The sequence below is a fragment of the Phalangium opilio genome, unplaced genomic scaffold, assembly GCF_054372755.1.
Source record: "Phalangium opilio isolate 3A_F unplaced genomic scaffold, DU_Popi_V2 ptg000075l_1, whole genome shotgun sequence".
Lineage (NCBI taxonomy): Eukaryota > Metazoa > Arthropoda > Arachnida > Opiliones > Phalangiidae > Phalangium > Phalangium opilio.
This window is the reverse complement of record NW_028324184.1, coordinates 37,620-65,091: the sequence shown is the minus strand read 5'-3', so window position 1 is coordinate 65,091 and position 27,472 is coordinate 37,620. Positions and strand designations below refer to the sequence as shown.

The 27,472-nt window shown below is 37.2% G+C and overlaps 2 protein-coding genes across 4 annotated transcripts in view; one reads left to right on the top strand and one right to left on the bottom strand.

Annotated features, from left to right (window-relative positions):
• LOC149658559 (uncharacterized) overlaps window positions 1-27,217 on the top strand; it is a 121,346-nt gene extending 94,129 nt beyond the window's left edge. For 2 of the 3 annotated variants that reach the window (XM_089844145.1, XM_089844146.1), the window contains 7 exons: window positions 6,556-6,827; window positions 10,707-11,141; window positions 16,392-16,646; window positions 22,377-23,168; window positions 23,268-23,642; window positions 23,770-26,372; window positions 26,507-27,217. In XM_089844145.1, the coding sequence (XP_089700271.1) occupies window positions 6,556-6,827; window positions 10,707-11,141; window positions 16,392-16,646; window positions 22,377-23,168; window positions 23,268-23,642; window positions 23,770-26,372; window positions 26,507-26,663 (4,889 nt within the window). In that variant the 3' untranslated portion in view covers window positions 26,664-27,217. Of the gene's footprint in view, window positions 1-4,950; window positions 6,024-6,555; window positions 6,828-10,706; window positions 11,142-16,391; window positions 16,647-22,376; window positions 23,169-23,267; window positions 23,643-23,769; window positions 26,373-26,506 lie in introns of those variants that run through there. The other variant, XM_089844147.1, reaches the window with a different exon arrangement.
• On the bottom strand, window positions 1,089-2,884 carry LOC149658560 (uncharacterized). The gene is made up of 2 exons (XM_089844150.1): window positions 1,240-2,884; window positions 1,089-1,161 (listed from the first exon to the last, which is right to left on the bottom strand). The coding sequence occupies exon 1, from the start codon at window positions 2,862-2,864 to the stop codon at window positions 1,278-1,280; it is 1,587 nt and encodes a 528-aa protein (XP_089700276.1). The 5' UTR covers window positions 2,865-2,884; the 3' UTR covers window positions 1,089-1,161; window positions 1,240-1,277.
• Window positions 27,218-27,472: the final 255 nt, after the last annotated feature.

The following is a 27,472-nucleotide window of genomic DNA, read 5'->3' as shown; positions in this document are numbered from 1 at the left end:
AGCAGAAGAAGACAGGAGAGTCCCCCGTTTTTTTTATAAAAAGCCCAATGACAAATGAGGAAATCGTGACTTTGTAGCTCAAATATTAAATCTTGAAAAATCCGTGGCTGATGTAATTGGTCAAAGTTGTGCCGTGTAACGTTTTGTTTGAGAAAATTATGTAGACATAATTATCGACACGATAATTCTTTAAGTAGCTACAGAATGATAGCGTACGTTTTTAAAACAATGAATACCTTTTAAAGTGATAGTGATACCTACGAGGATCAAAGGCTTTGTTCAACCCTTTTTTTTTGACCAAAATTAAATTTTTACTTTTATCATTGATTATCATTTTAGAGTTAGAATCCTAGGCCTTATAACGCTATGTTATATAGTAACCCTAACGAGTAAGGGGACTTTTCGGAGAGAGCCCAAAAATCAACCACTCCTTTCGAGTTCCAACCAAAAAGTGTCATTTTATTCTTCTTAAAATATTTTGTACATGTTTTCAATATGAAAGTTATTTCTAGAGGGAAAACCCGTGAATAGATTCGTAGCGTTTAACTATCCAGGTGTAGGGGTAATAATTCATATGGGCTTGGCAAGAAGTAAATACGGAATTATAAGTATGAAGTACATTTTTTTTTTTTTTTTCGTGGTCGTTACACCACTCCCCCCTAAAAGACACGTTTGTCCTCAAACGTTTTAGACAAGGAGAACTCATTAAGGGAATTGAAGTACCTGGCCAGGGTAAGGAGAATTGTAGTTAGAATGAGTTAGTCGACGAGAGGGAAAAATAACAAAGTTGTTTAGTGAGATTAAGGACAACAATGTTAGTACGATTGTTCTATGAGAAAGACCGATTGTTATTATATTAGGAGAACCACTTGATGTTATATAATGAGAGCAAGTGATCGAATATTTTGAGAGCAAGCGAGTATTCGAATAGTAGGAGAGTAATTGAGTATTCGAATATAGGGGAGACGCGAGAATCAATCGGTTGAGAAGAATGTAGAGAACAATCGTCAAATTAGAGGACACCTGTTTCCCAACTAGTTTTCAGTTTTCAAAATCTTAAGCAAAATAAATTGACAAAAAACAATAAACCAATTAAACCCTTAACATAATAAGACAAAAAACTTAAACAATATGAGAATTTGACAATTTGAGCTCGAGCTTCTAAAATCATAATAACAAGAAAAAAAAATCAAACGTTATTTACAAATAAATCAGAGTCAAGAAAAACTGAGTTTGAACCTGAACGGTTGTTTGTTTTTCGGTAGCGCTTTCGTCTGCTAGTTTGAGAGTTCCATGTAATGAAGGTCAGAGCCGCGCGTTTGATCCGTTTGCGAACGATTTCCCGAAGTAGAAGCATTGCTTCGCGCGCGCCTATAACAGTCCACTATACTGTGACCGAACTTGTGACAATAACCGCACGATCCCCGAAAATGTGACGTGCTGGGATTAGGTGGCGGTGTGGTTTCCGGTGTATAGCTCCTTTCAGGACCTTTGGGGGCCGTCTGACGATCATCTGGCAACTTCGAGTGAGATTTTCCTGGGTTTGTAGTGTTCTTTGTGGAATTTTTTTGTGAAACTTCTGGGTTCGGAACACTCTCCATACGAGACAGGTATAATTTTTGCTCTTCCATTAACGTTTCCACTCGTGTTCCCTCAGCAACTAAAGCCTCCACTGTGAGACTTGGAGTCAAGGTCATTGTCATTTTTTCCTTGATTAGGGGGTTAAGCGATGTCCAGATTTTTTTCACAACTTTAGTTTCCGAGACTAAAGGGTCTATTTTGCGACAAAGTCCAGCTATGTCTAAGGCAAAACTTCTGGTAGATTCCCCCGTTTGTTGTTCTCTATGCTTTAGTTGTCGTCGCACATCGTCAGTGAGTTTCTCGTCCCCAAACATATTATTAAATCGACGAACGAAGTCTGCCCAAGAAGTTACCTGCGATTTGCAGAGCTGCCACCATTCACTTGCAGGACCACGGAGATTAAATGTGACCTGGCGTAATAACTGATCTGGGGTGCATAGGCCCGAGTCAAGGCAGTTTTGCGCTCGATCCATGAATTCGCGAGCAGTCACGAAATTATCGAGCCCAAAAACAGGGAGAACTTCTGGATTCGTTATGTGCAAGAGTTTATTTGGTGACGGAATAACTGGAACATGTGGCTCCGGGACGGTGTGTGGTGAATTTGGAGGAGGTGCATTATTGGAACGGTCTACGGAAGACAAGCGAGACTGACCTGACAAAGGTTCTGATGGTCGACGAAGGGGATCCATCCCAGTTGCGCCAGACCTTTCTAGACTGTCTTCGTTTTCTTGAGTTGTGGGCCGCTGTGGACCTACTTCAGTGAGTCGGCGAAAAAGAAAATTCCAGCGTCGATCTTCTTGTTCTTGACGTGCTAGTACGTCATCACGTTCTTGAGCACGAACGGCTTCGAAATGTTGGAAAAGCTCCAACTGGAAACGTTCCCGAGTTTCTCGTTCTTCTTGGACAAGACGGGCGCGAGCGTCGCGTTCTTCCTGAGCGAGATGGGCGCGAGCGTCGCGTTCTTCCTGAGCGAGATGGGCGCGTTCGGCACGTTCCTCGCGAGAGAGTCGAGCACGAGTTACGAAATCCGCGCGTATGAGTTGAATAAGCTCTGGAAGATTGGCCGCATCCGTTAAAGAGTAGGCTTCTGTGTCGTCCTCTGACTGATCTGAACCGTCCGAAGACTGTTGTAGAGGTGGGTCAGCTGTAGAGGAATCTTCGACGTTAGCTAAGGGTGTCTCCGAAGAACGAGGATCAGGTGGCGTGGTATCTTCGACGTTAGCCGCCAGTGTCTCCGAAGAACGAGGAGTCCCACTCCCCGGTGAAAAAGAGGGCCGATCCATCGGTCAAGAGCAAACGAAAAAAACAGGCCGAAAAACGTCCCTGTTCGGGCGCCAATTTATATAACGCTATGTTATATAGTAACCCTAACGAGTAAGGGGACTTTTCGGAGAGAGCCCAAAAATCAACCACTCCTTTCGAGTTCCAACCAAAAAGTGTCATTTTATTCTTCTTAAAATATTTTGTACATGTTTTCAATATGAAAGTTATTTCTAGAGGGAAAACCCGTGAATAGATTCGTAGCGTTTAACTATCCAGGTGTAGGGGTAATAATTCATATGGGCTTGGCAAGAAGTAAATACGGAATTATAAGTATGAAGTACATTTTTTTTTTTTTTTTCGTGGTCGTTACAGCCTATAATTTTATTTGATTATCTTCCCTTTAAAGTTAAAAATAATAGCGTATAATTCTTAATAATTTTAAAATAGGCTGATTTATCACGCCTAATTTTAACTTTTCAACAGTTTTAAATTATTATGCAATTTTAACCCCTTTTTTTAAGTATAAGGCATAAAAATAATTACAAAAGCGCTATATAGACAGACCTTCAAGTTTCAACCAATAATTGGTCAGATGTTATAATAATTATACTAAGCCTAGTTAGGCTTAACTAAAGAAAGCTGTCTAAAATTTAGAAAGGAAAAAAAAATATATCGCAGGTGTATTTTCTCATCTTATATTTGAAACAAATGGAGCTTCGGAGAATGGATAGATAGCGCTTTCAAAATAAGAAGTCTCAGAATAATAATAATAACCAGGTTGTCTTAATTTTTTTTCATCTTTCGTGAAGTTAAGAGGTTTCAAGTTAGGCTTAGGAAAGTAAATTACCGATCTTATTTTTTTTTTAATGATTTTATAATTTTTAAGAATATAGTTGAACGGTTTTCTTGACGCGTTAACTACGGACAAGGAGGGTTGGAAATTGGTTGGGAAACAAAATAATCCGAGATGCAGACTTTTGAGAGAAAGAGAGAGAGAGAACAGACTCAGAGAGAGGGGATATGAACAACAGATTTTGAATTTTGATGCAGAGGTTGGGTTTAGCGTCTTGGGATAGCCTCGGGTGACAGTGGGCAGTCGCGAATCCCCATTGGAGTAGAGGCGTGGACCGGGTTTTGTTCGCATTAAGATTTAACTAGTGTTTTATTTTTTTTGTTTTAAAGGGTAGATAAAATATTTATGAATTAATTTCTGACGTTCTTTTTTCAAAAAAGGTCGCTATTTTAAATTTAAAGATAGGCAATTAATTTTCATATATTTTTAAATTTTAGTTAATTCTGTTTTATCAATTTATGTCTAAGTCTAAAATGAGAAATTGATTTATTTCTGTTTTCTAGTGTTTTCATATTTTGATAAGATGTTCTTAAAAACCATATTTCAGTAAGAATTAGCTAATAAAAACTGTAATTATCAACAACTTATCCCTATTTCTAAATTGAAATTACTCCGGAAAACTGGAATGTAACTCGCAATATAATTACCGTATGAAATATTTTTTTCAAATCCTCCCTTACTATTTCGATTTAATTACAGCCCAATTCTACTTAATAACAACCTGCAATTGATTTAACGTTAAAAAACCAAAGAAACCGCAGAGCCATAAAAATTACGTAATCGAAACTTGAAGGAAGGGGAGTAGAAAGAGAGTCTATCATTTTGGCCGCGCGTCTTGACTCTTGAGACAGAGTGTGAACGTGGATTTCTAAAATCTTTGGTGTTGGTAGTCGCCTTAAGAAAGGTATGAAGGGGAGTGAGGGGGGAGACAACTTGATAGTTGATTTATACCCCCAGGGCAACATCTTTCCAAGTGAAGGTGAAACGAATGAACAGAAGTATCTTATATCACTTATTGCTCGTAAATGAATTGATATTTTCTTGAAAATTACAGTAATTTTTTCCCCGATATAAAACCATTATTTTAATATCCACAAATTGTAAGGGTTTTTCTCAATGTTTTACGTATTTATTGAAATGGCTCCTCCCCTTTATCCCAATATGGCGGCGAACTTTACAGAGTGGAAAGCTAGCGAGGGAATACGTCTGATTGGCTAAGGAGAGAATGACGATTAGTTTGGGGAAATTTTCACCCCTTTAATCCCACTCGCTATTGTAAGAGAAACTTGTATTTAAGTTCTGGTCAGTGTCAGTATCTCTTTGAAGGTGGGCCAAAAAAAAAGAAGGGTAAAAACGAGAGAGGTGGAGTATAGTATCCAGTCCAAGCAGGTAGGGGAGCGGTTTCTTTGGCGTGAAACAGTTGATTTTTACTCTCTAGTCAAGACTCTCTCGCGTTTACGTCGCGATAACGTCATCGTATTTACTACTTCTTCCATAAAGAAGGGGTCACTATATTTCGGACCCTGAGGGATACCAACCAAAGACCCCTTTCCTTCCCCCCCTTCGTCTCATTTACATAAAGTCGCGTGAAAAGGGGGTATCAATGTCTACCCCCTTATCTATCCCATGGTCCTCTTTCTTTTAAAAAATTAGAAATCAAAAAAAGTCCCCCCTGGATGGACTCGATGTGGTGTGTGTGATGGTGTATGGTATGGTATGGTGTTGGGCTCACCCCTGTTGTTTAATGCTGGTGCTCTCCCCCTCTCTCCGTCTCCGATTCGTTGCTAAAACCCTCCCATCGCTGAGAAAGCTGAGAAACTTTTTGAAAAGACTGGGGGAGATTGGGGATGGAAGAAAAGGTTTCTTTTTTTCTTCTTCTTGAAGAGGAGGCTCCCGCCGAGGGACTCCTGCTGGTCCGCATCACCAACAAACTTGTACATCTTCTCCCAAGTGATCATTCCCAAGTTTGCAACGGGATAGATAGATTGTCCGGGCTTATGTCCCGCGTCGCGTTCTTCTCTCGAAAGTACTGTCACTCGTGCCCTTCTCTCTATTCCGTGGAAGTTTTATCTAAACAACTTTAACAATGCGCGCGTTTTTTATGACGTGTTTGGATTTCACGTGATTAATTTTACGGAATATCGGTAAATTTTCGGATTGTGGTTTTAAAAGGATTTCGAATTTTTCGAACGGTGATTGGTTGGTTGGATTGTTTTTAACTCGTAACCACGTGGAATTTAGAGAAGAACAAAAGTATTTGGCTGTCATTTAAAACAAGCCAAATCCATGTGGAGTTTGAGCATGAAACTTATGGAAGTTGTAGCTCGTAAGTTGTTTTCTTTAAAAATTTTGGAATAAGTTTGAGTTTAATGTTTAATGGGGGTGATTTTTAAGTAAAATTACAGTTTTAATTTTATTTTTTTTAACCGTGTTAAAAGTTTCGCAAAACCCATTAAAAAACCGTCATATCAAAAAATGACCATTTGTTTTTGCTCAATTTTCAGCGGCATCTCAATTAAGTTTTACGTAATATAGGACAGGCGCGCCGTACGTATATACACGTATAATTTGATTTCAATCCAGTCTTTATAATGTAGCTTATTATCAGTTATTATCTAAACACCTGTGAGTGATTGGTCACTGTCAAGATTTATAAAAAGAGGTGTTGGATATTAGCCATATTTTAATAGTGCATAAAATTCCTAGGCAATAAATTTTGAAACCGACTTTTGACGTAGTAAAAAGTTAATTCTTAGTTTAAGAGGACGCCAATGTCCAACCCCTCGATTAAGTTTTTAAATATAGTGTATGTTTAAAAGATTGTATTTAATTTGTTCCGTTTCTTTGGTGTGTAACAGGTCTGAACGGCGGATTAGGAACCCCATCTTCGTGGCGATCATCGGAGACCCCGGACGATTTGCAATCCTTGCGTTCGCTTTCGCCGTTGACTTCTTGCGCGACTCCGGCTTCGAATTCTTCGGATCCCGGCGATCCTTGCGGTAGTGGATCATCGAATAACCACCCACACGATTCCGCCTACACCATCGGGGTCACTGAAACCACGCCTTACCCCTGCCAATTTTGCGATAAAGCCTTTCCCAGGCTCAGCTACCTCAAGAGACACGAACAGGTCAGTTCAAGGGTCAAACCTTTTACCTCGTGGTTTAGTGGGATAACCTTTTGTTGATAATTTTAAATTTACACTATGCCTAGTTAGCTATTAGGATTGAGAAATGAACATATAGTAAGGTTGCGAAGCGAAATACGTGGGAATTTATATGAAATCAAATAGAGTTTTCTTCCGTTTAAAAGTATTTATAGTTGATTGACTTGGAAAGAATCGATTGGCCCCTTGTTAGAATCATGAGGTCACGCTCTTAATAACCTTTAACCCGGGGCATACTGGTGCTCTTTGGAAAAACCAAGAAATATCGGTGAAAACAGCGAAATTCAGTATAAGAAATTGAACAATATCTTTGTAACAAAATAAGGTTGGGTGCTTTTGTTAAGTACTAACCTTTGAACTGAATTGAACTAGTTTAGATATCGATGCAAATAATGTGAATTGATAATATCATCGCCTCTACAAATCTTTCCATTCATGTCTTGGGATTTTTTTTTTTTTTGGTTTATTTTAAGTCAAGGTGAAATTATATTATGCCCTTTGGACGTTGAGCTGAGCTTATCTCTGATTATCCTTCTTATCTCATGAACGAAAAATTAAATTCATACCGAAATAACCCTTAATATTTAACTAAAAAAATTATAATAAAAGCTCAAAATTGAAGTCACAAAAAAAATGATGATTTCTTAAATCAAAATGAATCATGCCGTGAGCTAGGAAATTGCGGAGTGTTACATAATGTAAACCGTTCATAGAGTAATAAGTAGTTCCGATCGTATATAGTAATTTAAGGTAGAAATTGACTATATAAAATTGGTTTGGAAAAAAATAGAAAAAAAAAGAAATTTAAAATCAAATCGATGGATGAAAAGATGATAGGACACCACCTCTAGAATAAAAATGAAAAGCACATCACATCACACACCACGCATTCGCTTTAGGCGGCGATTTTAAATTGGAAAAATGCACTTTTTTTTTCTCACACGATGTCACGAAAATATAGCCGATTTGAAAAGAGAAATGTTCAAGATAAAAACTCCGTGAAATAAACACGCGACAAGTCGATAAGTCAATTTCAAGAAACAAAAATTCCCCCTTTTTACTCTAAAAATTGGATACACACTTTAATACGAATTAATTCAGTTATCACTTGAATATTGAAAAGATGGGATGCTTTTGGCACCAAGTAGATAATTATACAATCAGATTTATCGGTTTTTAAGCTATTAGAGAATTAATACGAATGTTTCAAGGGGGTAGGTTTAGTGAAACGCGCTCCAAAAATATTTTAAAAACAACTTGAATTAGGCTTACGTTAGATATACATTGAATTTTTACAATATTTTTGGGAGAATTGAGTTATTCCCGATATCTTTTCTCTTAAATATCTATAGAAAATTATATAATGGATCTCAAATTCTTAATCACGACTGTAAAAGCGCGAGAAAAATGAATATCCTCTGTTAATAGTATTAAAAAAGGGGATATTTTCTTGGCAGCTTTGTTGTCCCCCCCCCCGGTTAAATGGCTAAGGGGTGCCACGAGATTTGACCCCAGATCGTGCGCCAGGTAGGGCCAGAGCATTGTTAGCGAAATTGAGATGTTAAATACGATTCATTCATTCATTCTAAGGTCTCAAGTTTTAGCTCGCGGTGTTACGCGATATAGAGTGCGCGGATAATTCGTTATGGGAGGGAGGGTTTTTAGTTGCTGTAAATGAAAGAACCCTGAACTTAAGGTTAAGACTAAACATAGTGGGATCAAAGAAAGGCGAGAACTGGGATGATGTATCGTCAGAAAGCTTCGATTCCCGCTTATAGAGAGCATCTTCGTAATTGCACACTGTACATTTTCACAAATTTATCAGGGATTTCTGAAAAATGGTGGGGATATTTTGGAAAGCCTTTATCGCTGCCGAACCACTAGGTTTATACCAAGTCTATTTTCATTTAATTATTAATCCGTTAACAGAGAAAAACCCCGTAATTAAAAAAATATGACATAACGTATTTAATTTATCACTCAAAAACTTAAGCCTATATACTTGGTAACTTGGTCTTGTGCCAACGGGGAATTTTATCACCCCGATATGATAAGTTTAGCTCTCTTGGCATTTGTAAATACTTTTTAATATATATAAATAACAAATTTGTTAAGACAGAGTTTGAAAAACATAGCTAAAGGGTGAAATCCATATACATTGGTGTTTGAATAAACATTACATTGACCCGGGTCCGTAAAGTGTTTATTTATCAATTTCCCTGACCTTTGCGTTGTCATGACCACCAGATCACGTGTTACAAAGACCAAACAAAAACAAAACACCCAGCCTTTATAAGACAATAAATTCGACCGTCATGATCAAAACCGTTTTATTTGACCAAAAACGCTGTTTCGTTCACAGTCTCTTCCAAATATGATCGTGATAAAAGGACCAACTTACGCTACCATCCCAGTATATCCGTATTTAGTTATAATTTACCCTGATTGTTATAAAATGATAGTATTATTAATTACTCGAATATATCTGGATTAAATGGCGCTGAAGTTCAATCAACTCCGATTCCTGTAAGTTTATTTTAATTTCCAAGTTTTTTTTGCGTTCTTGAACTTCCAGAAATTAGTATTTAGTGTTCAAAGATCATCGTAAGCATTTAATTTTCTTAAGCATTTTTCAATAGCCCTTATTGAACAATCATATTTGAAAAATCAAAATTATTATATTTTGAAAAAAAAATGCTATCCCATTAAATAGGACTTGAGATATACATTTGCATGCTGGTAATATAATGATATCGTTTTGAGCGCATGTCAGCTGATACTACTTAACGATAAAGAATCGTGATATGATAAACATACACGAATAGCTAACTCGGGCTGTGTCTCTTTTTTAATGTTTTTGCTTATATTCGTAATACACGCGGAAAATTGAGTAACTTAAAAAAGAACAGGGGATAAAATTGTTCCGAGAAGATAGATGTATGACGTTGATATCATAACCCTTTTTTTTTTGTACGCGCATACGATTAGGCTTAGCGGACGGCCAGGTACTGCATGATATGTTTATTTAACGGTTACGCGTAAGCCTAATATCTAGAATTATGTCGAGATTGAAATGATTTATCGTTTATGAATGATGTCGAAAATTGCGCTCCTTAATATTATCCGAAGTTTGTATATACTCCTTATGTAAGTTTGACACTGGTTGCTGAGAGTTAGTATTGGGCGGGTAATCTATATTAAGCTCCTCCCACATTATCTAAACACGTATCATCTTTGTATTTTAAATATTCCAAGTGTTGCTTCTATTGTTTGCCCAGAATAAACTAATAATACTTCAAACAAAAATAATTTTAGAAATGTATTAACTAGAAGTTATTAAACTCTCGGATCAATCCAAGTATTTAACAATAGGTGTACGACCACTTCTGAATAATTTACTTCTCTTTATCCCAAAAAACTAATTTAACAAAATCCTTTAATACTCTCGGTTATAACTTGTTAAAATAAATTTTATAGTTGTCGAATATTTTTGGGGCCAAATTTCATTTTTGGCGGCCGAGCGCGGCGAACCTACGCGCTGTCACCCCCGGCTTTCGGCCTTTTGAAAGTTTTTCCAAAACTTTTCATCCACGAGAAATTTGTTGGTGAGAGAGATAAGGGCGTATGCTATACGATAGTCTTACTTTTGAAACTGCATGGTGGACTTGTTAGTTCTTTTATTAGAAAACTCGCCTATTTTAACAAACAGCTGCGAAGTTCTAAGAACTGTACTTTATTGAACCCCCATTTATCCCACCATCTTGGTACCGAGGGTGTAAAGGGATACCGAATTGATTTAAAAGAAAATGAAAATTTAATTTTGCGTTTTTGATTCATTTGCAGGTTCACGGAGATCAAATGCCGTTTCGTTGCGATTTTTGCCATCGGCTATTCAAGCACAAGCGAAGCCGCGACCGGCACGTGAAACTTCACACAGGCGACCGGAAGTACCGTTGCCCGCATTGTGAGTCGGCCTTTTCGCGATCGGACCATTTGAAAATTCACTTGAAAACTCACGACAACGCCAAACCGTTCCAATGTACCATTTGCAATCGAGGTTACAACACGGCAGCCGCCTTGACCTCGCATATGCAAAACCATAAGAAGGGTGACAGTCCCAGTCCCGCTGGGTCGCACTCGCCTCACTCCGGCTTGCACCGTAATGGAGGTCGCCACGGAGGATCAAGATCCAACTTGGCTAGGAATAATTTACCCGATGGACCGACGTTTCGGTGTTTGGAGTGCTCCGCCATTTTTGGAACTGCCAGAGAACTACAGGTAAGATTTCCTCATGTTTTTGCGTTCATGTTAAGTAAAGAAATGTTTCTGATATGGTTAAGGTCTTGAAAACGTTAATTTGTAAAAGTTCAAGTTAGAAAACCTCTACAATTGGGTTGACAACTTAATTACTCCAATGCAAATAATTGCTAGACAGTCCTTGCATGTTGAGAAATCTTTTGCGTCAACTGCAGGACATTCGTGCAAGAGACCTGTTAGTCATTTCTTATGTCACCTGTTCAAAATTTCAATCTCACTAGTGTAGTAATAACCCTTTCACCTTTATAGCGACAAAATTAGCAAAATATAATAATATATTGATCTATTGTTAGAAAAATTTGCAAAGATTATCTTTGCATATCGATAAATTTCTATATAGGAATTAAACTAATCAGATGAGTAAGTATTTAGAGATGGGACACGCGAAGGTGTCGTTGTCCATGCAAGGAACAATTTAACATTTAAACCCCTATTGGTGCACATGGTATCTTAGATTAAATATTACCGCAAAATTGACAGATTATCCATCATGGCCTTTTATTGTTTGAACGTTTTATACGATCTTTTATACAAAATCATTAAGCGATTAATTTTCCTCGTCCAAACTAAAAAAAAAAAAAAAAAATTAAAAAATAAATGATCAAAAATGAAAATGGGGGTTTGAACCTTTTTTACTGTATCGTAAAAATTAGTCCGCCTTTTAGCCCACTTTTCCCGGGCCTGCATTTCTCTCGCTTGCTGGCTCGCTCTCTGATGTCTAATAAATAAGGTTAAAATAAAAGACCTCGGTGGTTAATAATGAGACCCTTTTTCAATCGAGAGAACCCAGCCCTGAAAAACCTCGATATAATAAATATGAGATTGTTTATCAAAAATATGCAAACATTTTTTAAATACGTTGCGGCGGGCATTTGACGTTGTTATATTCCGTAAGCAATCTCTGACACAAATAATAATAAATAAATAAATAAATAAATAAAAGAAAAAATCCCAAGGTAATTTAATACTCTATTTAACGCCCTCGTACTGAGCACGATTTAGATGAATAAAAAAATAAGACATGTACCGGTGTTTGACGGTAGAAACAGTTTTACCGGCGCCATGGTTTTTTGTCGTCCGGGACACTGTTTTACAGTTATGAATTTGGGCATAACCCCTTACTTAAAATAGAAATCATTGTCTTAATTAAATTTAAGGGATCATCCGTAAAATTATTACACGTTTTATTTCTCAGTATAAACATCTGCCATTCCATTAAAAAATTCATGCGGCAAATTAACTATATCGAAGCAAACTTATCCTTTTAAATTATATCGGAGTCAATCGGCAATTATTATTATAAAAATGGCGCAATCCCGGACCTTCGATTTCATATCGTATATATACATATAATTATCCCCCGTCTTTTGGCGATGAAGCTTTCAAGAGAAAAATCGTTATGTCGTTTTGGCGAAATCGTTGACTCTCTCTCACCAGACCCCTATCTATATATATATATATATACAGTATAGGCGCGTGGTTTTTCTTTTTTTGCACCCTTAGCTAAGCTGATGCATAATGCATAGGGAGAACCGCGCCCTATTCGATGGGTAATGGGTAACCCTTCGTTCGCCTAGAACTATCAACTCTTAAAAACTCCCTTCCTACAGTATACAGAAATACTCACATGAGACTAAAATTGCTAGCGGCCTCCGTCAAATATATAAAAAAATGTTTCATCCCCCCTTAGACATTATCCTACCCCCGCTTGAACATTTTATATAAGAATGTTGCGCGATTTTTTAATGATACTTGTGGTCAATTAAGATTTACAATCTTTTATGTATGTCCCGAAAGCTCAAACTTTCTTCTTTACTAGGGAACTTTTGAAAAACCCCTCCCCGAGGCGAAATTAGACTTAGGTAACCCGCTGTATGGGTGAAAGCACTCACTATGTTGAGCGCGTACATACATCATGTCTTATTGCTTGCGAGCTCAGCTTTATAAGATATCGGTTTCTCGTTCTGTTTCGGTGGTGGTGCTGGTGCTGGTGCGTGGTGGTGATGGGCGATGGCACTACATTGTACAACAGTCAGAAATGATTGCAATCAAAAAGAGTTTAGACTTTAAATTTAAAGAGTGAAGGTGAAAGTAAATTATGGGTATTACCATCGCAACTACTTGAATTTTATTTACACAATACCCGAGTATTTTAATACAGAAGTTGAGCCATTTGTTATTGTTTGAAGTTAATTTTCTTTTTACTGAGTTTATAATTAATTTACACGTCACTTTGATCATTTCATAAGACAATGGACAGGTTCAGTAACTCTTGGCAATAAGTAATAAAACCGATTGATTATCGGTACGTTTTCTCCGCACTTCCGGTTTGATGCCATTAATGGTGACTTCTAAAAAAACGAACCATTCTCCCTTTAAAAAAAAAATAAAGAATTACTCAATATTACGAACAGCTCTGAATTAACTTCAGAGCGAGGGGGTAGACGCTCTAGATCTCTGTGTACACCTGAGTTCGAAAGAGTTCAGCTTTGACAGTGCATAGAGTTCAAATCCTTCGGAACTCAGAGTTCAGCTTTGACAGTACATTGAGTTCAAGTCATATTGTACACCTGAGTTGTCAAGTGTCTTCCCCCTCGCTTCAGAGTAAGAAGGAACTAGACCTGGATGATTCCCGCATCAAGTACTCGGCGTAGAAATGAAAGGGTTTAAAAAACGTTTAATATCCCCTAAGGGGTTGGTGGTGGTGGTACCTATAGTTCGCCCTGGTCTAAAATACTTGATTTTTATGAATTATAAAAGGTTAACGATATTAAATGGAATGAATGCATCATGGTCCGACTCTCAAAGATATGCGGGCATGTAGAATCACAAATCTCTTTTGTTTCAATATTCCCATCCCCTTTTGTGGCTAGCTGGCTGTTGGCGCTCTTTTAATGCTTTTGGTCAGTCTGGTTTATTTCATGGTTTTGGCGCGGAGATGCTTTGGGATGGAGAGGAGGGAGAGTGGGAGAGAGAGAGAGAGGATGGAGATGAGAGGGCGCTTACCCATTAGGGTTTTAAATTAATACGCTGCGTGGCGGTTAATTTAACAGGGTTTTAAAGGGGATGTTTCTACAAGCAATTAAATACCGTACGCTCACTCGCGGCGGCGCGCATTCGGGAGATGGTAAGAGAGATTCTTGGCCCTTAATGCCAAAGGGGAAGTAGAGACTCGATCGAGTACTCTTGGTTGGCGGGAATCTTGCCGTCGCGGACGCGCGATGGGAGAAAAGTTATGGCGGGAGGATGAGGTGGGTGCCTCGGGCTTCTAATTAGTAGAAATGTAGACGCTCAATTATCTAATGATTCTTCGGGATTGGACGGAATACTATATAGTTATCTTTATTCGTTGGATCTCTATTCGCAATTTTTACATAACACGAAAGAGGAGAACCGTCTTAACTTTTTGGGGTGTGATATTTTATGGAAATTTTGATACTTGATTGACTATTAATTAAGTTATGGTTAGTTCTCGCTATTAATCTTTAGTTTTTATTAATTTTAAGCGTTCGAACATCCTTTTTCAAAAATTAATAATACCGGTTACGAATGCATTAAAATGCTTCTTATATTATGTAGTTTATTTATTCGAACTTTCAAAGTTATCTTTCTACATAGTGAATTTTCCTTTTAGCAAATTAACGGTTCCGATTGGAAAACACACCCCAATTCCCAATTCCACGAATTTCTATAATTGAAAGTTTGTTTCGAGCATTTAAATGGAGCCTAATTCATTACCTATAGCGTTGCAAATCGGATTTTTGAAAGGACATAACTCTTTTTACCAAGGATGGAAAGAGAGAGAGAAAGATACTAATCTGAAATATTTACATTTCTTATCGCCCCCTTGTTTGAGTCACGGAGGGGAGGAGACTTTTTTCCTTGATCCTATAAACCATCAGCTGTTCGCTGGCCCCCAATGTCGCGATTGCGACTCTCTCCCCTAAAGACTTTATTAATTAATTAATGTCGCTTCTAGGAATATGACATAGAACATTTTTTAATCACTCTCCCAGATAAGTTTATCCGTTACCACATGTTAGATTAATCCAAAGTTATAGCAAAACGGGTACGCCTACCATTAGGAGTAATTATTGAATTGCCAACAGACAGGTCCAGGGGATTTGGGCTTCTCAGGCGCTATTTAGAGTGGTCCCTTAATTATTTCTATTATTACCTTTAATGTGTTATAATTTTGGAATTTCTCTAGGCCCCTATAACCAATCAAAGTTGAATCTTTTCTTGCACGCGTAGTTTATTACTTCCTAACGTTTCTCGATAACTTTTAGTTAATTTCCTTCTGACATTACAACACCACAGCGAGCAATTAAGGGCATACTAGTTGAATTAATATTATCTATACATTATTTTTTTTAATGAAGTGGGCCCCCACGGACTCGTAATTAAACTACGTCCTTTAATGTACTGATCCAAGAAATTGACAAAGCTGTAGTGAAAAATGATTTTAAAATGCTAAATCTACCTAATATTTTTCTCTCTCTCTCCCAATTAAAAAGACACGTTAAAAAGGGGCGACATGATTTTGCGGTTGTTATATTAAATTTTTAATATCCTTTATATAGAAAAAACGAGAGCCTTAATCAAGGGTGACGTATAGCTTGTTTAACTTTAATATTATTCCTCCCAATTAAAAGAGGTGATTAAAAATGAAACTTTAGTTAATGAACTTGTTGCGACAAATAATGTCGACATTTTTTTAAGTGTCTTCAAGGTTTTAATTAATTGTATTTAACCTTTATATTTTAAGAACTTAATTTTAGGCTTAGACTTTTGGATTATTAATTATCAGCATTGCATTTTAAGCCTTTTCGGGTGGCATAAATTCTTGTATACATTACATTCTTGTCTATTACATTTTAACTAAATGAAATTTATTTAATTTTAAGTATAACCGCGGAATGCATTCGTTTCGTCAAATACAGACGTGTGTGGGCAATGTGGGTTTTTTAAAATATTTTGATTGGCAGTGTAGTTCGTAGTTTTATCTGATTTTTACAAAGTTTAATCTCTAAATATTTCAAAGAAATTACAAACACGTTAAGATTATAATCTCGAGTCAAGATTCCTTTAGCGTGAAATTATGAAGTTAAAAGTTTTACAGTCGCTCATCTTCTTGTAGGAGATATTGTCAATAAACTTAGCTCTTTTCATTTTAAGAAGTTAATATAAAAATTTCTTGACTTATTGTAGAGCCACGGAGAAATGCATCGGGAACGAAACCGTACTTCTCCGATGCACGCTTCGGCTTCCTTGCACGCCATGGGTGGCGGAGGCGGAAGTTCTTCGTCCTCTAATTCGCCATTCTTGTTACCTTGCGCCCTGTGCGCCCTTTTATGTCCTGGACCGGATGGTCTACGTCTTCACCTTGAACAAACTCATCGCAGTGCGTGCTTGATATGCGGGGAAGAGTTCGTCTCGCAACAAGCCTTGGAGAAACATAAAAAGGTAAGATCTTACTTTTGTATTTTTGGTTTTTCAGGGATTGATTTAATTTTAGAAGTAGGAATGGAGAACGGAACGGTTAGTAAATATTTACTTTAGTCCAACTCATAGCCTAGTATAGAGCCCCTCCCTCCAACACGTAACGAAAAGTTTAAATTATCTTATTGTCTCATTTGAACTACGTTTTGATGACGTTGCTGACGGGGACGGCGAAAAATACGTAATTCCTTTTTACTTCTGTCACTATGACCCGCCTCTTCTTTCGTACCCCTCCGTCCCGTGGAAGGCGGTCCGGGACTTTGACGCGCGCCCAAATTACTCTGTTCTCCATTCCTACTTCTAAAATCAAATCTATCCCTGGTTTTTTTTTAAGAAAAAAATTGTTTTGGGGTTTTATTTTTGGTCAGAATTCAAGAGAAATTGTTTTTGGGTTCTAAGGGTACGGAGATTTTTCACGTAACAATAGGATATTTTGTTAAATAATTCGTGGCATATTTACTTAGAATTATATTATAATTAACACACCATATAAAATTTTTAATAGTAGGTACATAACATTTTAATTTAAAATTAGATAAGGCGGATATATCTATATAAAGATTTATCAAATTAACTATCAACGCAACAATCAATCGACTGTTAAAATAGTACCACGATATTTATCGATTTAATAACGTAACGATCGAATTATTCATTAAATACGTCCGATAACACGAAAAAGATGCCGTGATATTCCTGTAATAATAATTATAAGGGCATCCACTATTTTACAATGGAGCTTTCGTCGCCCGATAATGTAATTAATGATATATTTTTTAAATTGTTTAAAACGATCTTACAAAAATCTATAAGGGGTTTTTTAGCTTTAGCTTCAGCTTTTATCAATCGCTGATCCTTTTTTCCTATACTCTGGACTCAGGAGTCGAGATTCATTAATTTTTGGCGGTTTCCTCTCGGTCCTCCCGCCGTAATTCAAAGATGGTTGGTCCCCCCCCTTAAAACATGATCGTGACTTTACCCCTAAAATTATTGACATTTTCTCTCAAGGGGTAATAAATTATACACACTTCTTCCCATGTTTTATTAAATAAAATCCTTTTTTTATTTCTTCATGATATTAAATAGGGTTTAAGTTACTTAAAGAAAAAAAAGAAAGAATACCTCCCTAATATATATATATATATTTTTTAATATTAAGCTCGAAATTCTTATCGTCTTTGTTTATCGAAATTATCGGCTATTAATTCGACGGTTCCACGATTTTCACAATGTCAGGGACTAAGTTAAAACAGCCTTCCAACAATCATTTGGCGGTAGCGATATTAAAGGGGTATTGAAGGGTTTTAACTTACTACGCGGTAGCTCGTTTTGAAGCTTTTATTCCGTAGCATTTCAATAACCCTTTAACGTATAATTTAATTTAATTCTCGCGCTGTATAAAACGACACCACGTTTTATTTGAGATTCATATTTTAACCAGAGGCGACGTTTGAAGGGCAGTGCTTTAATTTTGTCTTTACAATCTTTATTTAACCAACTAGATTATTAATTTAATTTTTAAAATACTTAAAACCGACTTATTACTTAGTCGGTGTGAAAATGTTTTAATTCTCGCGTTAAGGGGTGTGAAAATCGTGGTGTTTTTTTTATTGGTTAATCAGGAATATTTTAAAATAAATGGTATACCGAGTGAATTGTGTAAAATCTTTTTTGTTAAAGTTAATCGAAACCGTATTGAATGCATTGGAAAAATGTTTTAAACGATTAGGTTTATATGGCAAAAAAAAGGCTGAAATATCTTTCCAATATTAAAGCTAGCTACCATATATTATAATTGAGGGGGTTTCTAATTCTTATATTTTTTGGTTTTGGGCGTTGTCCCATCTCGACAATTTTCCAAGTTATTATGATCGGAGCAGAGGGCTGAAAATATAACAAGGTATTGCTCGATATAGGCATAAATATTTTTATATTATTATTATTAGCAATTATTTTTAAAATCGGATTTAAAAAAATCAAAATCAATCTAATGTTTTTTTGTTTTTTCTTCTTGGGGAAAAAACATTTTTATTTATTTTTTTAAAATAATTTTAGAAATTGATTTTAGATTGTTGCGTCTATAAAAAGACACTAAGACGGACAAATCTTTCGATTATATAAATCCATTTTTGTTAATGGTCCAATATAGGATATAGTTTTTGAGATAGAAAAATATTTGGTCAATTTTTAAAAATCGATCAAAACATTGACCCACAGCTGGGTCCTCCTTACGTAAAGAGGCGGTTAACAGTGCCCTCGGGGTTAACGATAGAAATAAAATTTCTTTTTTCTTTTTTAAAGGCAATTATATAACTAATACGTTGATGCCTAACCAATAGACCACTAAAAAATACCGTCGCATAATTAATTTCATTTCTGGTTCGCTGAGCTCTCAGTTTGCAGCCCTAGAAATATCTTAATTATAATACAATTATGACCTACACGGTCTCATTTTGAAGCTCTTGAAACGCTCTTTAACAATATGAAGCCACTTTTAAACTAAACTTGCCTAGAGTCAATGATTCAACGTCAAATCAAACGTTCTTCCTGAATCTGAATCATTCTTCAATAACTAAACAATTGTACAAACTTGACAAGCCGATCTTTAGCTCCGGTGACAAAGAAGGCACTCAGATACCAGAAACTATTGTCATTTATTGATGACTTTGAGTTGGCAGATCGGTTCCTTTCAAAGGGGGATTATAAAGAGACTTTCCTCAATTTTTATTACGACTTGTATTGATTTACTTGGCGTGGTGGGCGCGCGATGAGCCCGTTTTCCAAAATTTTCTAAATTCTGATTTACCCGGGCCGTGAATATATTTTAAACCTCTTCACGGGTCTCCCCGAGAGTCAAAAATAGTAGCAAATTGTAGCCTGTCAACCGTACCGCTTATCACGTAAGAGATTTATAGTTAATAGCACTCTAACTATGCACCAAAACATACAATTAAAAACTGGTTTTATCCACCAATTTGAGACCCAAACTTAGATGGCGATTTCTTTCTTCTAAATTCCAGCAAATCCTTTTTCCCCGCATCTATTCGTTTTATTTCGATCCGATGGTGGTGGTACCCTGGGCGATCGGTTCAGGTAGAAGTAGATTAATTCGAAGTAAACGAAACTGATAAATAATTGTCACAAGAGAAATTTCCTCCCCTCTGTCTTAGCATTAACTAACTTAGAATTCCCTAAGTTCTCCATTGCAGTGTTGTTACTCCCTTGCGGTGAGAGAAGTTAGTCCAGGACTGATACAAATTGAACTGCTAGCCTTTGTCCGAAAGCCTTAACTGATTCAGTCAGAATTTGGATTTGATGAGAAATATTTTTAAATAAAAGATATTAAAAATGAATATTTATTAATATAATCAATTAATATAACAATTAATTTAGAAAATTGTTAAATGTTTCGCGTTTATCTACTTAATTTTTTGGTTAGGGTGGTACAATTGTATCGATATTTTTTTCTTCGGTGTTTTAATAATTAGCCGAATTTTCAGCGTGAAATTTCAAATTATCGAATTCGATTTTTTCCCAAATCGATGGCTGCCGGAGGCTTTTTTTTTTAATTCTTTTTTTTTTTTTTACTTTGAAAAGGCGATTCCGATTGAAGCGGTTAGAATTAATATGCGACGGAGCATTTTCAATCGAATGTCCGCGCCCCCAATTGAAACTTTTTGGGTTTTTTTTTTTCAAAGGGGTGGGCACATTTTGATTGAAATGAAATTAATTTCATATTTTTATATAGTACATTAAAAGGGTTTATGATTTTATGAAATGGGACCGATCACACACACCCTTAGCGTATATAGTTAAAATTTGAGTTATAGATTATTTGCAATAATTTATGCAAATAATTTGAGTGATTTTTTTTTTATTTACACCCATTTTTTGGGGGTGACGGATAGATCCACTTTTTTCTATTAAATAATTAAAATAATTATTTTTAAAACTATTTTTGATTTAGGGGGAAATTAATTACGCAATGTTAGTAGAGAGATTGCCGACACAAATAAATACTATTTTATTTATTACAGTTGTTTACAAAAACTAAATAAATAAATAAATATTTTGACATTTATAAATTGCAATATAAATCCCACTTACTTAACACGTTAAAAATTTATTTATTATTTTCATATACAGTATAACCATTTTATATTTGGTAAAAATATCAGTAGACAAACAAACACGGCAGAGCTTCTGCATCAAAGAATACGTACTGTACATGTATTCCTGTCTTCTTATATTTTTTTAAACAATCTTGTAAATTATGTCATATTTACCCAAGTTAATTTACCTTAAATCTACCTTAGTAATACCGTAATGGCTCCTTCTATAAAATTTAATACAAACTCTTAAACTTTTAACAAACAATTCATCATAACCTAAATTCGAATGAAAAAAATATAAAATAAATGGTATTCGAAAGCGTAAGCTTAAATAGTAATTACCAGGATAAAAAAACCTATATAGACTGTGGTTGATAACGACCCTAATCTTAACATAATTCATTCGCTTATGTTCGGGGCAATAACGAAATGAAAAAGAAAGGAAAAATCAAAAAATCCTGAACCGATAACACCACCCTGTCATTCAAAAATGACGGAAAACTTTTCCAAGTAGATAGCTTTACTACTGTCCAATAAGAATGTAGGATAAAAATCAAACTTTGTTCTTGAGCGCCTGGTGTGTTTTTTAGCTCTAAAAATCGTATAATCGATTGGACAATTAAGGCCCGAGTAAAAAGGAGAATATTTACGAAGAAAATCTGAGATAGCTGGGCGATGGATTTGACTACAAAATGAGAATTTGGGGAATTACGGTGGCTCGGGGGCACCTTTTTTTCTTCGTTTTACTTCGTCCCTACTCCCAGAGATTTAGATTTCGACTTAAAGAGAGTTTAAGAAGTTTAAAGTGATACTCGAAAGAGTGCTAACTATAACGAGTTTAACAAATTTATATTCATGAAATTTGGGAATTGGAGTTTTTGGATGCGTTCGGAAGATTGTCATATAAACATTGGCTACTGATATTTATGAAAGAGATGGCCAATAGTGGTGGTTCTTTTCTTTTTAAGGGAATCTTCGGTCTGATTTGATACGAGCGTTAAGTGTCCCTTTAAAGGACTTTTAAAGAGGAGGTGGTATCGGTGGTGCAAAAGCCGCTGGCCACCTTCGCTTCAAAAATAACTAGCTTTAGCAACACATAAACTAGAGATAAGAATTAAACCTTTTCTGGACGACTAGGGGGCAAAATAAGGCCCGAGAAACTTTGGGGGTGTGTTTTTCAAAATGTAGACTTAAAAAACCATCAGTTTTGAACGACGGTGAAAAATCAAGCCAACCAGATAATACGTGCTACAAATTTTAATACGAATTAGGCATAGATTTTTTCCGATGATTCGACTAATAACCTCACCTCCCCCTATAAGGAAAGTGCGTGCCAACAAATACATTTTATAATAGGATTCTTATGTTTTTATTTGAAAATATTCAGATATTAGATTTTAAATTTGGAATAGTGCTTAAATATTAAGAGTAAGTTTGGAATACGTTGGAATTATTCGCGTATGATTACAGTTGGACTTTCTCTTGTCTTATTTAGTTTCTTGGCTTGATACATTCTCTTAAATATATCTGTAATTCGTAGGAATTAATTTGTTCTATGTTTGTTGTCTGTTTGTTAATCAAGGTTCACGAATCTCATGTTCCCATTATGAACGGAGTCAGTTTAACAACCAAAATGGACACGCCTCTCTTTCGTCCCGCCTTGTTGACCAGTCCGGGGTCTAAACTAACTTGCGGATTTTGCGCCAAAGCCGATTTCACGTCTTTCGAAGCCCTGCAACTTCATATTCAAGTACTTCATATCCCGTCAGTTTTGCCGCTAAACGGCAACTCTCCACCCAGTCCGAGCGTTGCACCACCGAGTTCATCATCGCAACAATTGAGAAGTTCCGCTTCCACAACAGGAAGTACTGGTGCGTCAAAAGGTGGCGGCGGCTCTGGTAGTTCTTCGATGTACCCTTGCGAGTTTTGTACCTTGAGGTTCTCAAGCGTCCACGCCTTGCAAAAACACACCTTAAATTCGCACAGCTTTGCGGAAATGGGAGCTAAAAACTCGTCCATTGGTCGAGGCGAACCAGTATTCTGTTCTCACTGCACGATGGGATTCAATAGCACCTTGAGTTTGGCCGAACATATTCGAAATGTACACGAAACGAATCTGGACAATGTCGGAAGGTCATCCTCTAACAGAAGTGATAGCAGGAAGTCAAGGAGTCCTGATAGGAGAAACCGAGCTTCCGAATCTCCCAATGATTCCAAAATGGTCAATGGTAAAGGAAGTCCCGAAGAATCGAACAAAAACTCGTCAAAATCAAGAAATCAAATGGACACCAGCATGTTTAATGGTACAACACCTGGATCACAATTTGCGCATCCTGGAACGTTGCTATGTTCGCAGTGCAATGCAGGATTTCCGGTAATCATTCTGATTTTGTTACTTAAGTAATTGGATCTCGGAAGGCATTAACATATTTACATCGGTTTCAATTTTGCTATGTGTTTTACTTTAATTTAGGACTTTGAATCATTCCGTTCTCATTTGAAGACTCATTTGGACGCTGTTGTCCTCAAGTTCAACTGCCCCGAATGTGATGAAGAATTTCCTAGCGAGGATCGTCTTGACAATCATTTGGCCACTCACTTTTTGTCTACCGTGACGGAATACGCTTGCCAAACTTGTTTGAAGATGTTCTCAAAACCGGACGAGCTGCAAAAGCATTTGATGGATTTGCACGCTTATCATTTGTACCGATGTTCCATGTGCAAGGAGCTCTTCGACTCGAAAGTGGCCATCCAGGTTCATTTTGCTGTCAAACATAGCAACGAATGTCGAATGTTCAGATGCACGACTTGCGTCTCGGCTGTTTTTACGTCCTTGCGAGATTTTCAGGTAACGCATTATTTTTCGTGATAATCAGTTTAATTTTAATCAACTTCTTACAAACTAGAGTTAGGGGTATTTTTCTCGTTCACAATCGCGTACCAATAATATACCTTCTTTAATTTTTCTCTCGCAGAACCACGTTCGCTCAAATCATTTGATGCAAGCCAAGAACTTGCTGCATCCTTTCCGCTGCCTTTTATGCGACCAGAGTTTCGCCAACGAATTGCAACTGCAACTTCACGCGGGAACTCATAAGAAACCATACTCGTGCACATTCTGCGATGAAGAATTCCACATAGAATTTCTCCTTGACAAACACATGCAAACCAGACATTCGGGCGAGACCCTAAATAATCGTGGCAAAGACAATTCCTCAACCGGAGTGAACGGCGCCAGTATCAACGTGATTGAACCAACTACCACCAGCAGTTCCACGGTAGACATGGCTCAGAACCTCAGCATGAAAAGTAGCAGGTCTAGAAGCGAGAGCGTCACGATGAACCCGTCGGAAGATAGTACAGGATTAGGCGCGTCCTCTGCCACCATTGGTTCGCGAAAAGAACTAAAATGCGATATTTGTGACGCGACGTTCCCATCAGATAACGCCTTGTCTAATCACCGACGCCAAGCGCATAATATTCGCACTTCCGGGTCGCAAAGGTCAGGACAGACGACCTTATCCCTTTACTGCGCGTACTGTAGCGAATCGTGTAAATCGCGAACCGAATTGGAAAATCACATGAAGGCGCATACGGTAAGCCCGAGTAAACATAAGTGTAACATTTGCGACGAGATTTGTCCCTCGGCTACCACCTTAGCTGAACACAAACTCACTCATTGTAAATTGGTGTCGGGTATGTCGTGTTTCGTTTGCCGATCTTCGCTAAAAAGCGAAGAACAATTCTACTCGCATTTTCAACAACACAATAACCAAACTGGGAACACGGCCACGAGCGGATGGCCCTTCCCATGCGTCATTTGTAGGCAGTCTTTAGCGTCGGACGTTGAAGTTCAAATGCACGCCAAGTTCCACTTACAGAAAGTGTTTGGCGAGGTGCCAAATGTGCAAAGCACGGAATTGTTATTTCCATGTTGCGTTTGTGGGCGTCGGTTCGAATCGCACCATTTAATAATTACGGGGAAGCAAGATTGCGGTCATACCTACATGTGCAAGGATTGTTTCCATTCCAAAAGCGCCGCGGTTGGGGCCTTAGTCGCCGCCGCCGCGGCATCCGTTTCAGCCGTTGCCGCGGCAACGTCTAACGCGAATATTAACGTCACGAATGACGTAAACGCGGTGGAAGACTTACGTTGCGTCGATTGCCAAGTTAAGTTCGAATCTATGGCCGAACTTGAATCTCACCAGCTAACACAGCATAATAAAACGTATCAATGCATCAAGTGTCAAATTAGCTTCGGAACGGAAGCGGAAATACAAGAGCACGTAACCACCCACGTTCTTCAAGAAGGGACGGAGCACGAGTGCCGATTGTGCCAACACGTTTTCGACTCTCCGGCCAAATTGCAATGCCACCTTATTGAGCACACTTTCGAAGGATGTACTAGTTACACCTGCTACTTATGCAGCTCTGTCTTTACATCGCCTCACGCTATTCAGCAACACATGTTAGAACATGGCCTGAACGCCCGGCCTTACGATTGCGGGCAATGTCACCAAAGGTTTTTCTTCCGGGGAGAATTGGACCATCACTCGTACCTGCACGAGAATCATCCAATTGCCATGGAAACGGACGAAAAACCAACTCCCCAAACCTATCGTTGCAACGAATGTAACGAAACCTTCAGTAATTCGAACAATCTAGCCAATCATAGCAAGAAACATCGTGCCGGAAGTGGTGACTTAACTTCACTTCCGAGTGAAGTTCCACAAGAAGGTCCGTTAAAGTGCTCCCTTTGTCCTATGTCGTTTCATACGTCGAACGAGATGCAAGATCACTTTTTTAACGTTCACGGAGAAGCTATGGGCGACGTTTCCGAGGATAAAAAAGACGTCTTACCCACGGCAGACCAATCGGAAGCGAGAAACGAGTGTCCGGAATGTCCGGAGAAATTTTCGCATTCCAAAACATTAGCCATTCATATGAAAAGTCACTGCGATGAACCTAAACCTTACGCTTGTCCCGTTTGCGGAAAACGATTCGCGCACCGCGAAACGCGTAAAGCTCATGTTAAGTCACATTGCAGCGGATCTAAACAGTATTCTTGCATGTTATGCGATGAAAAATTCGGACGCAGGTCGCGTCTAAAGGAACACATGAAAACATTCCACGCTGTTCAATCCCCTACCCCGCATCAGTGCGATTCTTGTTCAGGAACTTTCGCCTCGGTGCGGCTTTTGCGGCTGCACCAAACCGAGGTTCACCAGAAATTGTTCGAGCATCAGTGCAACCTTTGCGGAGACCTGTACGAAACTATGGACCAGTTAGACCAACACGTTAACGACACTCATCAAACTAAGGGCGATCAAGTACCTATGGAAGACAGTTCGGATAATCGCGAAGTAACTTTAAGGTCACCGGGTCAATCTAGTTTGACCTCTAGTTCGGGTCGCGAATCGAAACAAACGGAATTGATTAGTGATAATGACGATTGCGTTAAAAACGAAACTGAAGTTATGGATGATTCGGGACCAATTTCGGCCGGCGATGATGAAATTCACGAAAACGAATCGGTGGTCACGGAAAGTCAAACTACTCTCCCCACTGAAATAATGGCGTAATTTTGAAGATACTTTTACACCTAACCTTGGTGCTAAATTATTTGTTGAAAAATCACCCATTTTTTTAGTTTTTAATGTGAATTTTCCTGGTGTCAGGGATTGTAACATTAAATAAAATTTATTGTAGAAGAAAAGTTACGCAAAAGCACAATCATAGCCTGAAAGGCTATAAAATATTGAACAACAAGAATAAATATAATAATAAAAACTGCTCAAGAATGTCTCGCGGTTGCGTTGCCAAGTTTCTCTGCATACGAACAAACAACCAACGCAAGTTGACGTTTTAATCTTTTAATTTCTCATTATCTAATCAGTATTCAGAGGATTTGGGGGCTGGAGTTTTCCTCTAGTTTTGCTTCCACGATAGATTGTGGCCTTTAAATTAATGTTACGTAATATTTTGAAATCGTGGGTTTTTTGCACCCCCATCCATTCATATCACAAATTTTGAACCTAGACCTTACATTAGGTAATTATTTTTTATATGGGTTAATTGTATAGAATTTATGGTTAATTTATTTTTGCAGGCTTTATTTTTTAATTGGATACGTAATAATTATTTGGGTTTACCCACAAAAGGTTTTAATAATCTTATATATTTATTATATTGAAAAAAAGCCTACGCTTTTCGCCTTTTTCCAATATTTTTCTACCGAGTTTTGTCAATAATTTCACTTAAGTATTTAAAAAAAATGTTGGGTAAAATATATAAGAAAGACCTATATAGTTGACGAATTATTACGTTCATTAAATACTTAATTATCATATGAACCTTTTGTACTTAATGAATAAAAAAATAAAAATTTAATAAAGTATTAAATTAAATGCGTATTAAATGAAAGTGTTTCTGATTGTGTTATTTTCTTTCAGGTTTACCATTAAACAGTCCTCGTATACTAGCACGAAGTTATTAAATGCATTCTGTAGAATACAGGAGGCAGAACCCATTAGGAGCTATGGGAAGATGACGTGTAATGACAACTGGTACTGAACGTATTGAATGAACTTTACGAGTTAAAGCATATTTATATCAAGTATTAATTAAATACAATAACAATAATATTTAATAATAAATTTAATATCAAGTAAAATATAA

Coding starts and splice junctions, on each gene's coding strand:
- LOC149658560 (XM_089844150.1), bottom strand. CDS start 2,864: ATGGATCGGCCCTCTTTTTCACCGGGGAGTGGGACTCCTCGTTCTTCG.